The sequence below is a fragment of the Fundulus heteroclitus genome, chromosome 8, assembly GCF_011125445.2.
Source record: "Fundulus heteroclitus isolate FHET01 chromosome 8, MU-UCD_Fhet_4.1, whole genome shotgun sequence".
NCBI classification, from domain to species: Eukaryota; Metazoa; Chordata; class Actinopteri; order Cyprinodontiformes; family Fundulidae; genus Fundulus; species Fundulus heteroclitus.
Genome location: NC_046368.1, coordinates 379,992 through 394,393, shown reverse-complemented (window position 1 = coordinate 394,393; position 14,402 = coordinate 379,992). Strand labels below are relative to the sequence as shown.

At 40.0% G+C, this 14,402-nt stretch overlaps 1 protein-coding gene across 1 annotated transcript; it reads left to right on the top strand.

Moving 5' to 3' along the window:
• Nucleotides 1–399: 399 nt before the first annotated feature.
• Nucleotides 400–14,153, top strand: cercam (cerebral endothelial cell adhesion molecule). The gene is made up of 12 exons (XM_036139801.1): nucleotides 400–717; nucleotides 3,328–3,438; nucleotides 5,885–6,002; nucleotides 6,161–6,295; nucleotides 6,396–6,600; nucleotides 7,481–7,600; nucleotides 7,717–7,793; nucleotides 8,027–8,133; nucleotides 9,372–9,504; nucleotides 10,969–11,096; nucleotides 11,528–11,731; nucleotides 12,740–14,153. The coding sequence occupies exons 1-12, from the start codon at nucleotides 515–517 to the stop codon at nucleotides 12,972–12,974; spliced, it is 1,776 nt and encodes a 591-aa protein (XP_035995694.1). The 5' UTR covers nucleotides 400–514; the 3' UTR covers nucleotides 12,975–14,153.
• Nucleotides 14,154–14,402: the final 249 nt, after the last annotated feature.

Here is a 14,402-nt window from a genome sequence, read left to right as displayed (position 1 = left end):
ATATATATATATATATATATATATATATATATATATATATATATATATATATATATATATATATATATATATATATATATATATATATATATAAATAAAATAATTGATGACAGGGGAAATATTTTCATTTGAAACGCAAATCCGAATTAAACCAAAATTTTGCTTTTTTTATCTGTTTACTTTATTTATGTATGTATGGAGTTTTTAATTCTTTGAAAACCTTCGGCGTCACAGGAAATAAAGAGATTATGCCTACAGAAGTAATTATTGGGGTTAAATTACAGTCCGGACATATCATGATGTCTTTGTTGCATAGTTTTTTTTTCTTCTTTTTCTTTTTCTTTTTTCCTGACAGCGGAAGTTGAGTGAGTTTGCATGACTTCACTCAGAAATGGGAAGGAGTATCTGATCCTTTGGGAAAGCCCTCTTTCTCTTGGACTGCTGACGCGTACAGGAGTCTACGCTGAAGCGGGGCAGGATTTTCACCACTTTTCTCCACGGCCAGCCTCCAACCATGTTGCTTCGTGTTTTGGTCCTAGCAGTCCTGATTTCCCGGGCCGAGTGTTACTTTATTGAAGAAAAGTTCCCGGAGGAGTCCAAGATGCAGCCTCCCACCGTGGTGATCGCGATCATAGCCAGGAACACCGCGCACTCCCTGCCGTACTACCTCGGAGCTCTGGAGAGGCTCAACTACCCCAAAGACCGCATCTCTGTGTGGTGGGTTTCCTGCATGCTCTGCCCCCAGCTCTCTGCGTTTTATACCCCTCCAAAAGGTCCAAAAAAAACCAAACATCTAAATATGTTGGGGTGGGGAAAGGAGCAGCCCTGTTCCCCCTCTGAGCCTTTCTCCCAGCGCAGCTCCTTGTGCCTGGAGGGGGTTTGAAATGTTCCGCTTTGATTCGTTCAGCTGGCAAAATCTTTGCACTCTGATTCAGTTCCTGCTTTTACAAAGTTAAAAAACGAACCCAACATCACTTACTGCAATCTGGGTGTGGTAGTTCTATTTGCAGAAAACTCAAATTGTGCTTGTGTAAAACTAATAGCACTACAAGTAAAGTGCTTGCAGACGTTTATGGCATTTAGTCAACCTCTGACCTAAATGTATGATATTGGGAATATACGTAACACTCCAACACAAAGCACTGCATGATTGTGACATGAAAGAAAAGATGCATGTTTTTCCAATCTTTACAGAAAAAAAACAGCTGAAAAGTGTGGCATGCATACTCAGCAGTCTTTAATCTGAAGCTCTTGAGTAAAATTCAGTGCATCCAATTGCATTCAGTCAGCTAATTAAGGTTATTAAGGTCTGTCTGTGTGGGATGCAATCTCAGTATGAATTCAGCTGTTCTGTGAAGGCCAGAGCTCTGAACATCTCATGAAGGACTGTTCGATCCGTTCTCTGAAAACAGAAGGTGTGATCCAACTGCAAACCTCCCAAGACATGAATGTACACATAAACTGACAGGCCGACAAGAAGGGCGTGAATCAGGCGAAAAGGCAAGGGGGCCATGGTAACTCTGGAGGAGCTGCAGAGACCCACAGCTCGGTTATGCATCACTCAAAACAAGCTTTTAGAGAAGAATGAGAAGAAGAAAATCGCCGTGGATAGAAAGCCATCAATGGTCCTGTTCGCGGTTTGCCCCAAGCCATGTAGGATCGACAACGAGCCCGTGGAAGAAGTGGCTCTGGTCAGATAAGACCAAGCTGTTTTGGTCTTTGAGCAAAATGTTTGGTGTGGTAGATAACTAACATGGCACAGACCGTAAATCACATCATGCTGTGGAGAAACGCTTCTTTCAGGGTTGACAGGAATATGGGTGAAGCTAAACACCGGACGATTCTGGAAGACCTCTTCAGAGGCTTGGAAAGACTGGAAACTTTCCTATTCTAGCAAGACAACGGCCATAAACAAGCAGCCAGGCTGACAACAGGATGGTTTCTCCTGAGTCTCCAACTCTAATCCCCTAGGGCTACTGTCCTGCTCCAAGACACCTGAATCTAAGTCACCAAGTTGTGCAGAGGCCTGGTAATGAGCCATTTATTTGACTCAGGTGTGCTGGAGCAGGGATCTGTCTAAAAATGGCAGGATAGTAGCTCTTGAGAACTGGAACTTGGAAAGGCCCAGTCACAGTCCAGATCTAAATCCAGCAAAGAATCTGTGGCACAGACACTCTCCGTTCAACATAAGATTTTTTATTTATTTATTAAAAACAAAACAAAACATTTCTTGCAGTTCACAGTTAGGTGCTGTTTTGTAGATCAAATAAAATCCCAAAGATGCATTGTAGATTACAGTTTGGGATTGCAACAGATAATGGACATATTATGATCCATTTTTAAGTATAGACAATGGGTTGGAATTAAATTTTTGTTGAATGATAAGTCAAAACTAAACAAAAATATTGCTGTTTCGACAAAACAAAACATAAGATGATCTAATTTATTTTATTCAAACAAAGAAGGCACAGTAATTCCAGCTGCTGTTAAGATAACATGAAATATCAATTATTACAGTTCCGACATGGTTATAGCCAATGTAATTACTGTTATTTTGACTTTTATAGCTAAAATATACTATATTTAGTTGTAGCTTCTAAGTGCATATGATCCTTTTCACTTTTTATGGAGCAACACAAGTGTAACAAGCTGACATCAGCAGGTTATTTGCTGGGGTGTTGGCTTGGGTAGCTTGCCAACCGTAGGTTTAAAACAGTTCGACCTTAATAAGAGTTATGGGTGGCACTCCTTTAGTGTCTGACACTTTTTGGTGTCTGGAACTCTCTCCAAAGCTTCTAAATTACCAAGCTACAAAAAGAAAGCTAAAGCCTCTCTGGCAACCACTCTTTAGAGAACTTTAAGCAGTGGGGTCCCATACCATTTTGAAACCTTGATTTACTGTGATATGGGGAGTCCATACCTACTAAACACAGACAGCCTATAAATAAAATACTGTCAGTAAATATTTTGAAGCTAAATGTTCATTAATAAAACAACCAGACAGGAGCACAATCTTTCAGGTGATAAAACAAAGTGGGAAACATTGTAAATTATAGGAAATTGTCATAAAAATGTTATATTGCAGCAGTGAATCTCTCCAGATTAAATTGATTAGGTGTATAATTTGTAATGTTGAGTTTTTGCTGTAATTTTTCCCCCCCTCATTAAGGGACACTGCTGACAAAAGAGCCCCTCTCTTAATGGTTTCTCAGGATGGATGAGCAGAGTAAATAATTTTTTAGAGCTTATAACAGACAGGACTGCTGATTTTCATATATTCTTACATCTTCTTTAGATCCTTTCTGATTTCTCTTCTCTTCCTCTCAGGGCCGCCACAGACCACAACTCGGACAACACCACGGCCATGCTGAGAGAGTGGCTGACTGTCATGCAGACATTTTACCATTACGTTGAGTGGAGACCAATGGACCAGCCCAAGTAAGTCCAGATTCATCCGTAAGTTAAACGTCCCGCGAGGCTGTGAGCTAGAAACACCACTGATCACAGTTTGGTAGGTGTGAATATGTGAAGGAACAGGAAAGAACGTTTCTGACCAGATGCCCTTTAAATCTCAATACTGCATCTTTGGGGTGTTTTTTTGTTCTTCGCTATCTTTAAGGTTGAGTTGTTTGTGGTATTGTGATCTGAAATAAAAAGGAAATTTCTCTTTGTATGTTTCCGCACATCTGTACGCATTAAATGTGTCCAGATGAGTCTACAGTAATGAGCAGCAGCATTCAATGAGGCAATTAAAGTTCCAAGAATCCAAACTTTGTTTTCTCTTCTTTTAAGTTTTATCTTTTTGGCTCCAGGGAAAGTTTATTCAAGCTTGCTGAAAGTCTTTCAAAGTTTTACTCTGGATCTCTTTCATTTTTTTTTTCAGCTTTTCTTCAGCCCAGTTCCAGTTCTTGATCCAAATGTTGTCTTAATAGTATTTATTTTGCTATGATTGTTTAATCATTTAAGTGAAAAAGGCCGATATACTTGAAAAGATGGATCACGTGATTTTTTTCCCCCTAAAGTTAAATTATGACATCAGGTTTAAGAGGCCAAACAAATAAAAACAGTAAACCTCTGAAAGGGGCACTTAGGAGACTGGAAATAAAACGAATGGAAGAAGCCTTTTGATCACCTAAAAAAATGACAACAAAGTCTGGCTCTTAGGAGGTAAAATGAGGGACGACTCAGAGCATTCTGTAAGTTTTTCAGTCTGAATAAACTCTACTGATCTGTTCCAGACTTAAAACTGGCCTGAAGGATGGCTTGCTCAGAGACAAGAGAAAGAACACCTGTCTTGATTTTTGTCTCTTCTGCTTTAGATTAATTTATTGCTCTACACACAAAATAAGGTCGGATTCCACATGTGGTTTTCACCTTCTTTAAATGTCACACAAGCACCAGCTAACAGTTCAAGACTAAAAGTAGCGCTTAGTGACGTCATTTTAGGAGTTTTACTCCGGTACGAAAAGTTATTCACGAAGGAAATTAGGCCTTAAGAGAGTTCTTAAAGTGAATAAAATGTTAGGAGTAGTGAGGCCGAGAGTTTCTTAAGCAGGGAAGATGGCTGAAACAGAGACAGCTGATTGGCTGATCCACCACCTAAACAGAGGCGGAACTGAATGCATGGACTTTTTTAACAATCATACAATTATTAATATATAGATAAGATAAACTTTATCATCCACATAGGGGGAAATTAATTTGTTTCAGTGGCCCGACACATTAAAGGTGCAGCTCTAGTAATGTAATTTAATTGAGGATGAATAATTAATTGGAAAAATATTGGATTATAGGGCTGGGCAATATGGCTTAAAAATTTATTTTTATACCAATGTTATTATACCAAATCCGATTCATTTCATGAAAAAAAAAAAATTAATAAATAATTTTAAAAACTTGCTGCTATGTCAAGCATTTTGTTTGGAAGTTGACCTGAATTCAAAGTGCAGCTAAATTCAAGCTGTGAAACATGCTGGTAAAACAAGATGGCGGTCCTTGGACTTCAAAGTCCGCCTCTTCTCACCGTAATCTGGAGACCATATTACCTTTCAGCACTCCTCTATTCTCCTTGCAGAGCTGCGCAGCTACAGAGGTGCTACGTCTCTGTTCAGTTCGGTTTTGTCCACCGTTTTATCTCTTTTATGTTGGTTGTTCTGCCAAAATACGGCCGCTCTATTCAAGCAGGCATTCCTGTGAAATACTGACAGGTGAGTGCACTTTTATATCAAATCGCTGAAGTAGTAAAATGGCCAGTATGGAGAGTAAACATGTGCTCAAACTCTCTTGCATCTGGCCAAGCAGAACCAGGCTCAGTGTCAACAGTGTGGTTAACTTGTTTGAAAATGTGTTTATAATTTGTACCTTATGTGGGCAAAATCCTCAATAAAATATAATCAGTGCACCTCATTCTCAAAAAAACAAAAAACAAAACTTGAAGCCATTTTGTTTCACCAAAAACGCTATATTATTATGTTATTCACGCTCTTAATGACTCTAATCTAAGGTTGTTACCAGAACTGCACATGTGTCTAGAGCTAAAGTTGACCTTTAGTTTTACATGTTCTTTGTTCAATTTTTAGAAAATGGAATAAAAATGGGATTGTTTAAAGGTCAGTGTTTCGTTTTACTTTTTGTAAAATTTGATTTGTCTTAGAAAGCCATGCAGCTATCAGGATCACCCAGTTATAGACTTGACGGGCTCTCACAGACACCTTCTTCTGCTTAGACCAATGTTTTTGTTTTTTCCCCCATTTAAAAGAAGAGGAACTAATTCTGGTGCAGATAGTCATTGTTTTCAGATTGAGCATCACTATGCTAGCTGTTACATGAAAGTCCAAAGCAGAAATACAGTATGTCCCGGGGATGACATCTGTCTCTTTTCCAGGTCTTATGCAGGGGAGCTGGGTCCAAAGCACTGGCCCAACAGCAGACATGAGTATGTGATGAAGCTGAAGCAGGCCGCTCTCAACTTTGCCAGAAAACGCTGGGCTGACTACATACTGGTGTGTTATTAAATTATCCGTTTCTCTGTTTTAAGATATTGACTTCTCTCAACTTGTCTTGCTGCATTTGTGTTTCTTCTCAGCTGATTCCTAAGCCGTTAAGAAGTTATTTAATTCACCCCTTTCGTCGTTGTTTCCTATGTCCTGTTGTCTGTCAGTATGCCGACACAGACAACATCCTCACCAACCCAGAAACGCTCAACCTGCTGATCGCAGAGAACAAGTCAGTCGTCGCCCCCATGCTAGACTCCCAGGGAGCGTACTCCAACTTTTGGTGCGGCATCACCCCGCAGGTGAGGAAACGCTGTGGGGAACACAGGCGCTTCTCAACGGTGGGCACATGGTCCAAAAACAGTCATTTTCACTGTAGATATTCTTTAAATATACTTTCAGGGTTATTATCGGCGGACAGCGGAGTACTTTCCAACACGTTACCGCCACAGACTGGGCTGCTTCCCCGTGCCGATGGTCCACAGCACCCTGCTGCTGGATCTGAGGAAGGAAGGCATGAAGAAACTGGCTTTCTACCCTCCTCATAAGGATTACTCATGGCCCTACGATGACATCATTGTTTTCGCCTTCTCCTGCCGCGCTGCAGGTTAGTCACCGCAGTACAGACAAAATGTTTATTTTCTAACGATGCACCCAAAGAAATAAAGCAGCTACATAAACATTTGATGGTGATGTGGGAAGATGATGTTTCCATCACAGAAGATTAAGTCAGAACTTCATGTCTGGGCTATTTTTTGTAAAATAGAGCCACATTCCTGCACTCTACCCTATGGCTGAAATACGCACCCAATAAACAGCTCAGGTGAAAATTCATAGTTATGGGGAAAAATGTCTTCATCAAAGAGCATTGTTCTTTGTTCAATTCAATTCGATTTTATTTATATAGCACAACACATGGCATCTCAGGGCACTTTACAAAGTCAAATTCAACAAATTATCCAGACAGATTAGTCAAAAAGTTTTCTGTCTAAAGAAATCCAGTAGATTGCATCAAGTTTTGACAAGCAGCATTCACTCCTCCTGAAAGAGCCACAGTGGACAGTCTTCTACATTGTGGATGGCTTTGCAGAAATCCCTCATACCGAGCATGCATGAAGCGACAGTGGAGAGGAAAACTTCCCTTTAACAGGGAGGAAAACCTCCAGCAGAACTATGCTCAGTCAGAACGGTCATCTGCCTCGACCGACTGGGGGTTAGAGAAGACAGAGCAGAGACACAAAAAGCACAGAAGCACACATTGATCCAGGAATCCTTTCTATGTTATATGGTAATGGCAGATGATCTGCCTCCTTGGCAGATTTTTCAAATCACAGATAAGCAGAAAAGAGAGAAAAAATAATAGTTTTAGCAAATAATTGCTGATTCCTAAACACTTTCCCCATTTATGATGTGAATACTCCTCCACAAAAGACAAAAGATTTGTAATCCCAAGGCAAATTTCTTAATGTCCATTGCTACTTGTGTAGAGGTACAGATGTACGTGTGCAACAAGGAGCGCTATGGCTACCTAAACGTCCCGGCCAAACCTCATTTCACGCTGGAGGACGATCACCTCAACTTTGTCCACGTTCACCTGGAGTCACTGAGTAAGAAACCAAGCGTGAGACTGTAAACCGTCTGACAAATGCACAGAAACCTTTGCCTTATCAACCACAGCCACATGTTTTGCTCTTGAAACTCAATTCTGGTCTCTGTTTTGAAGTTGACGGGCCGGCCATGCGTCCCTCTCGATACATTCATATGTTCCCGAAGCAGAGAGACCTGATGGGATTTGATGAGGTGAGAGCTTTGTGGTTAAACGTTTTTTTCTGTTTCAGAGAAAAACGTTTGCAATTCAAATTTATTTTGTAGCCTTTATTTATGAAAAGAAAAAAAAGGACACAAGGATGAGACGATAAAGGAAAGTCACTTCTAACCTAATCTAATCATGTGGTCACTGAGAAGAAGTCTTTAGACGCACAGAGTGGTTCAGTCTTTCCACAGCGTGTGTGTAAGCTGCAGTCTGTCGGCAGATCTATCTGATTAACCTGCGACGCCGGCCTGACCGTAGAGACAGGATGTTGTACTCCCTGAACGAGCTGGAGGTTGACGTCAAGGTGGTGGACGCTGTGGATGGAAAGTAAGAACACTCCCAAAGGCTCCAGACAGAAATCCATCAATGCAGTTCCTTAAAAGGGACAGTGTGCAACTAATTTGGCTTTTAATTAGCAAAAATCCAGTATTGCTTTTATAAATATATATTCTGGCAGAGTCAAAGAACGTCAAAACGAAAATGAAAGCGTTCCCATAACTTAGAATTAGTAGTTTATAAATACATAGGTGTCGGTGCACCCATTGGGAGACGCCGTGTTGTGTTGCTATTTCTGATTTCAGTAGCTAAAAGTGGACAAATATGTCAGCCATATGTTTCCCAATCTGTCTTGTATATGAAGATGTGCTGTCGCTGGAGGAGGTGTATAAACAAGCAAAGACGATCGTAGATCATTCTATTTGCCGTTTCCTGTTGAAATGGAGGACCATCCATACTATTTGCCCAGCAAGAGGGAAGAGAAATTAACCAAGAAAAGAAAAAGAAGTAATAAGCGGGCGGAAAAACAGGAGTTTATATCAGTGTAGCTATTATTACCAGGTGGAGACAATAAGGGAGCAGGGATTCAAAACAGATGCAAAGTTTGCAGGCTTTATGTGGAACAGGTAAGTTAATTCAATATAAGTTTATTTTGGCATCATGTTAGAAACAGGGCAGTGTGGTCCAGCAACTACACTGTCCTCCCTCAAGAGACGGCTCGTTTGATCGTCTTCGTCTCCCTCTCAGGGATTATGTGTGTGCACAGAGGGGCAGAGTGATATCAGAGCGTCTGTAGCGCAGCTGCGCGCGCGGGTCTCTTTATAACTTCTGTCGATAGTCGCTTATTTTAAAGCCCAAATAAGCGACTGCACGTTCAGAAATGGGTCCAAAAAAACACGACTCACGGAATTTACAAGCAACTTTAGAAAAAAGAAAGCCCAACGTTAATTATAATAAGAGGATTCGGCAACAGTGCCAAAAACCATTTCACACAATGACCCTAACTATTAGCTGTTAGCAGTAGCTTGGTACCAAATATATGGAGTTCACATTGTCACATTTATGGTGTGCCACACTGGGCCTTTAAGTGTCTCGATCATTAAATAAAAAAAACTATCCTAAGAAAAAGATTATAGAATGTCATAATTTGAATGATTGGTAGAATTTTGGTGCAGCAGTAAGAGGACTACATGTGACGAAGATGAATAAATCTAATGTTTTTAGTTTTAAAGCCAATTTACATTTGTGCATTTTTTTTCCATCTGTTTCTCGCTGTGTGTGTCCTGCAGCGCTCTGAACAGCAGCGACATTAAATTCCTGGGTGTGGACCTGCTGCCAGGTTACTACGACCCGTTCTCTGGACGCACCCTGACCAAGGGAGAGGTGGGCTGCTTCCTCACCCACTATTACATCTGGAAGGAGGTGAGAGAACTCAGCCACACAAAAAGCTGGTATGATGGTTCCAACCTGGGGTGGCCATCTCAATGGGGTCATCGCCCGTTTTTGGAGAGCTTGTGTGAAATGTAGCCTCAGTTTCTTTTTTGAGACCATTCTCTGTTAAGCTTGACTATCACAGTAAATCAGCTGTTTGTCGAGTACTCAGTCCAGCCAGTATAGCACCAACACCCAGGCCAAATTCAAAGTCACTAAAATTCCCTTTTCCCTCCAACCCGATGCTCAGGTTGAACTTCAGACAATCTTGAATAGTTTATTCAATACCTGAGCTAACAGCTAATAAACAGGTGTATCTAACAAAGTGGCCAGTGAGTGTGTGGGTATGTGTGTGTATGTAGAAAATTTTTATTTTCTTCTATAAACAGATTCTCCCCTGCTTGCTGCTTTTGCATTGACCTTACTTCTGAGAGCCAAAATTCTTTAATCTAACTTTGAGTTATGACTAATAAATTGTTCTTTTTAAATGTATATAGCCACGTAATATGCTTTTAAAAAAGACCAAAAACAGTTTGATCATGGTAAAATAAGGTTATATACTCCAAGCTTCCATCTTGATAGTGTTTTGATAATGAATAATTTGCTCTCGGGCGTGATTGATAGATATAAACAGACATGGCGACATCTAGCAACAGTATCGCAGAACTATCATAATGCTGGTTTGCTTCATTAATAAATCAATTGTAAATAATGCCGGACTGAGCTTGACCCTCTGCAATGCCTCGTAGTAAATTGGCGGCTCGGCGTGATCAAAGACCAATCTACAAGAACATTTACTCACGTCAGTCAACTCTGCAGTCACATCTGAGCCTCGGCAGGTTTAGTGTCCGCTACAGTGAACACTAACGTTCACACTGTATTCCCAGAAAGTCTTTTCCCTCTTGGAATAATGTTTTTTTGCACGTTTATTCACTGGATCTTGGACCATTCTGCATTGTTTCACTGAGAGATGCTAATAGCCATTAGCCACGCCATTTTTTTAACCCCTGCTGCACATGTGCATACGTACTTCCGTTAATATCGTAAATAAACAGAAAAGGCTTTATTTACTAACAAATTGAGCAAAAACAAAGCATAAAACACCAAAATAACAATTAATATGCAAGCAGGACATGACAATCTTTCATAAAAACGTTGTATACAACCAGAGTGAGCTACTGACGTCAAATAACGTGGCTATGCACCTTTAAGATAAGGTACACTTATTTATGTACATTTATCTTGTAGTTTTAATGCATATTCTAAATATCTAATTTATTTCAGCACTAAGCATGGATTCCATTTTAAAACTTTTCCATAGAAGAAAAGGTTTTAGTTAGGTTATAGTAAACTCAGAAAGTGAGAATGGTCTCAAAAGCCAGGCCCCTGTGATTTTTTTTTTTTTTAATACTCGGATTAATATTTTTTAGAAACAGTGTTTCCCTTTTTCTTCAGGTTGTGGACATGCAAATGGACAAAGCCCTGGTCTTTGAGGATGATGTACGCTTCCAGGCAAACTTCAAGCGACGAGTGCTCAGGCTCATGGAGGAGGTGGAGCAGGTGGAGCTGGACTGGGACATAATGTGAGAAGGGGTGGGGGTAGTTTTTAATACAATAAATTCAGTTGTGTAACTGTGTTACAAGGTGGGCTAAGGGGTTAAAATACTGCATAGATTTGAAAGAGTCCTCCTGGATTTCCGTGTCTCACAACTCGAAAACAGCTTGTTTTAATTGAAACCATACCAAAGGCTTTAAACTTATAAGGACATTTCAGAGATGAAATCAAAGCGGTTTGAAAGTATCTATTACCAGAAGGATGGCTCAATACCAGCTTTTTTGTGTGTTAGTTAGACATCTGTAAAACATCTGCTGGAAAACAACAACAAAAATGAACAGAAGAGACCAAATCAAATGGATTTTACAAAGCAGATCCTTTTGAAATGATTTTCCAATGTTATTTTCCCTTCTATGTTATTTTTGTCTCTCTTTTTTCCATGGCTCAATATCTCCGCAGATACCTTGGCAGGAAGCAGGTGAATCCTGGAAAGGAGGAGGCGGTCGAGAACGTTCGGAACCTGGTGGTGGCCGACTATTCGTACTGGACTCTGTCCTACGCCATCTCTCAGCAGGGAGCCCAAAAGCTGCTCAATGCCGAGCCGCTCTCTAAGATGCTCCCCGTGGATGAATTTCTCCCCATCATGTATGACAAACATCCCAAGTAAGTATATTGGGCTGTGTAGTTCTTGGTGTACGCTTTAGTTTTTTCATACACCAGTTCTACAGCGCCTGGAATGTAAACAAAAAAAGAACAAAAAATTAAAAAATTAAAGGAGGATAAAAACTTTAGCAGTGCCTTCTATAATGAAACAGTGCTGCATAATCTTTCTCCACCCAAGCCTTGTAAACCTAAAAAAAGTTCTAACTGCGAAACACATTCTATAATTTAGCTTTCTGAGTTTTAGATTTAGTTTCATATTTGTGGATCCTGCAGATTAAAGAGCTTGAAGACTGCGGCTGTCCGTCAGTGAGCGTTCGTTTAAAAAGGCTCACAGTACTGTTTAACTTTAGACTTTCTGGACTTTTTATAATGCACATGTTTGTTGGCAGTATCCCTGTATGGACCTGATTTTTCCATTAGAATGATAGCTTTTTTTTTTTCTTTGCCGGCCTTGTTTAGTGCAGAGCTCCTGCATAAACCAAAAGGCTCAAAGGAAGAAAAAAAAAAAAATTTTTACACAGACTCTGTGTTTTTTGCCACTATCACACCTGAATTTCCCCATTGTGAGACAATAAAGGTATTTCTTATCTTATCATCATACACTGACCGCAGGAATCAAACATATTCCATGCTGCAGGATCTGCAAACCGGACGTCTGGTTTGCATGTGCATGCTGCCCAGTGCTCCATCGTGTGTGAAAAACTGGCCTCCAGCCAACCTTCTCTCTCTGTTCTCGTCTCTAACCTCTGAGAGGCTCATTTGATATGCTTGACTGCTCCGCTAAGATTACACAGCGTCTGCACCCCACGCTTTGCTCCTCCTGTCCGCCCTTCATGCTCAGAGTACCTAAGTGGCATTTAAAACCAGAGCGCTCCAGATTAATCGCAACGAATCTCTTTTTTTTTTTTTAATGATGGTTAATGCGTAGCACAGAAAAACGACTGAAAGCACGAATGGAATAAAATAAAGAAGCTGTTTTAATGTCTGCCCTTCCTCTCCTATTTACAGTGAAGACTACAAGTCCCACTTCCCCAACAGAAACGTGCAGGCCTACAGCACGCGCCCCCTCCTGGTGCAGCCGTGTCACTACGCCGGCGACCCTGAGTGGGTGAGCGACACAGAGACCTCCACTCTGTGGGATGATGATTCGGTGAGGACCGATTGGAGGGGCTCCCACAAAACGCTGAAGGGGGCTGCGCCACCGGCCGAGATGCTGTCGGCCTCCTACAGGGACGAACTTTAGTGCCGGGAAGCTGTGAGGGCGGAGAGACGGACGCTGAGGGGGACAGTATTATGTCCGACTTCGTTTCAGTCCATTCGGTAGATGGCATGCTTGTGAGCTGGACGTCTTCAGTTTTGACTATTGTAGGTGGAGTGTGGTACCGGACTCGATGGATAATATTTTGGGATATTTATTGACACTCTCTGCGGCAATCGGCTTTAAAGGCCATGCAGAAACTTGCACAACAAATTTTCCTCAATCAATTTAGTGTTTTTTTTAAGTTTTTTTGGTCTTTTTGCCTTTTAATATTATAGTTATTACGTCTTATTTGGTGTGCATGACAGATTTTGTATGTTTGATGAAAGCCTGCGGTGATTTTAAATCTGGAAAACTGAGCACAGGACTTACATGGAGGTTTCCAGGCTGTTATGTCCCTAGAAAAAAGGGGGTCTGATGATAACCATTTCATATTTAGTAAAAAAAACTGTGTAGTCATTTTCCAGGTATTTTTTCTTCCACTGTGATTGTTGACAGACACAACTGCTACTATTACAAATCTCTAATTCTTATAATTAATGTTAATAATTAACATTTTCAAAGCTTCAACGCATGATTGTTCAGAACTCTTGAGACTCTATTCATCAACTAATGGATTTTTATTGAAACATAACTGTTACATCAGAAAGTTTTTCTTTAAAAAAGTAAAGTGATGGATAGATTAAGTTCTGTGTGATTGTATTACTTTTATTATGTTTGATTATTTCCCCCCCAGGCAGATTGAACCCTACTGATGGTTAGTTATGATTTTTAAGATTACTAGAATTTTTATTCTGGGTTTTTTAATGTTTGCAAATGAGCAAAAAATATTTCATTCTTGCTATCCAGTAAAGAATAATGTGATCTGCAGAAGAGGAAAAAAATTCTTGCAAGTAAATATCTTACAATTATGTAAAAACGGCAACATCAGATTATATCTAATCATTCAAGTATTTCTAAATGTAACGTATGCAGGTTTTTTTTACATTCACATTGACATGAAACAAAGCAGGTGTGTGAAGAGAGTAGTAGTTTTTTTTGTTAAATGCTGAAATGCTTTTATATGGGTTTAGGGACTAATATGATACAATAAAAATTATAAGCCATTTGAATTGCATAAAAGCGGTTTGGCTAAACTTTTATTTTCATAATGTTATGTAATGAGCTGTGTTCTGTTTAGACTATGTCTGCTTGTGCATGTGTTTTAATTTATTGAGGTTTAACAGTTTATGTAATTAATGAGGGGTTGCATTTGCTTTTTGGTATCAAACTATCTGTGCTGTACAGACCAAGATTCACCACAGGATGGCAACATTTCTCAAGTATTTTGTCGGATGGGCCATAAAGTCCAAAGTAGTGGATTATATAGGGATAATTGTATCAGATAAAGAGAAAATCCCATTTTTCTATCCC

Excerpts from the sequence above, each read along its gene's own strand:
- cercam (XM_036139801.1), top strand. The coding sequence starts at position 515 with ATGTTGCTTCGTGTTTTGGTCCTAGCAGTCCTGATTTCCCGGGCCGAG. Across the intron at positions 6,296-6,395 it reads GGTGCGGCATCACCCCGCAG|GGTTATTATCGGCGGACAGC; the intron begins GTGAGGAAACGC and ends ATATACTTTCAG. Across the intron at positions 7,794-8,026 it reads ACCTGATGGGATTTGATGAG|ATCTATCTGATTAACCTGCG; the intron begins GTGAGAGCTTTG and ends GTCTGTCGGCAG.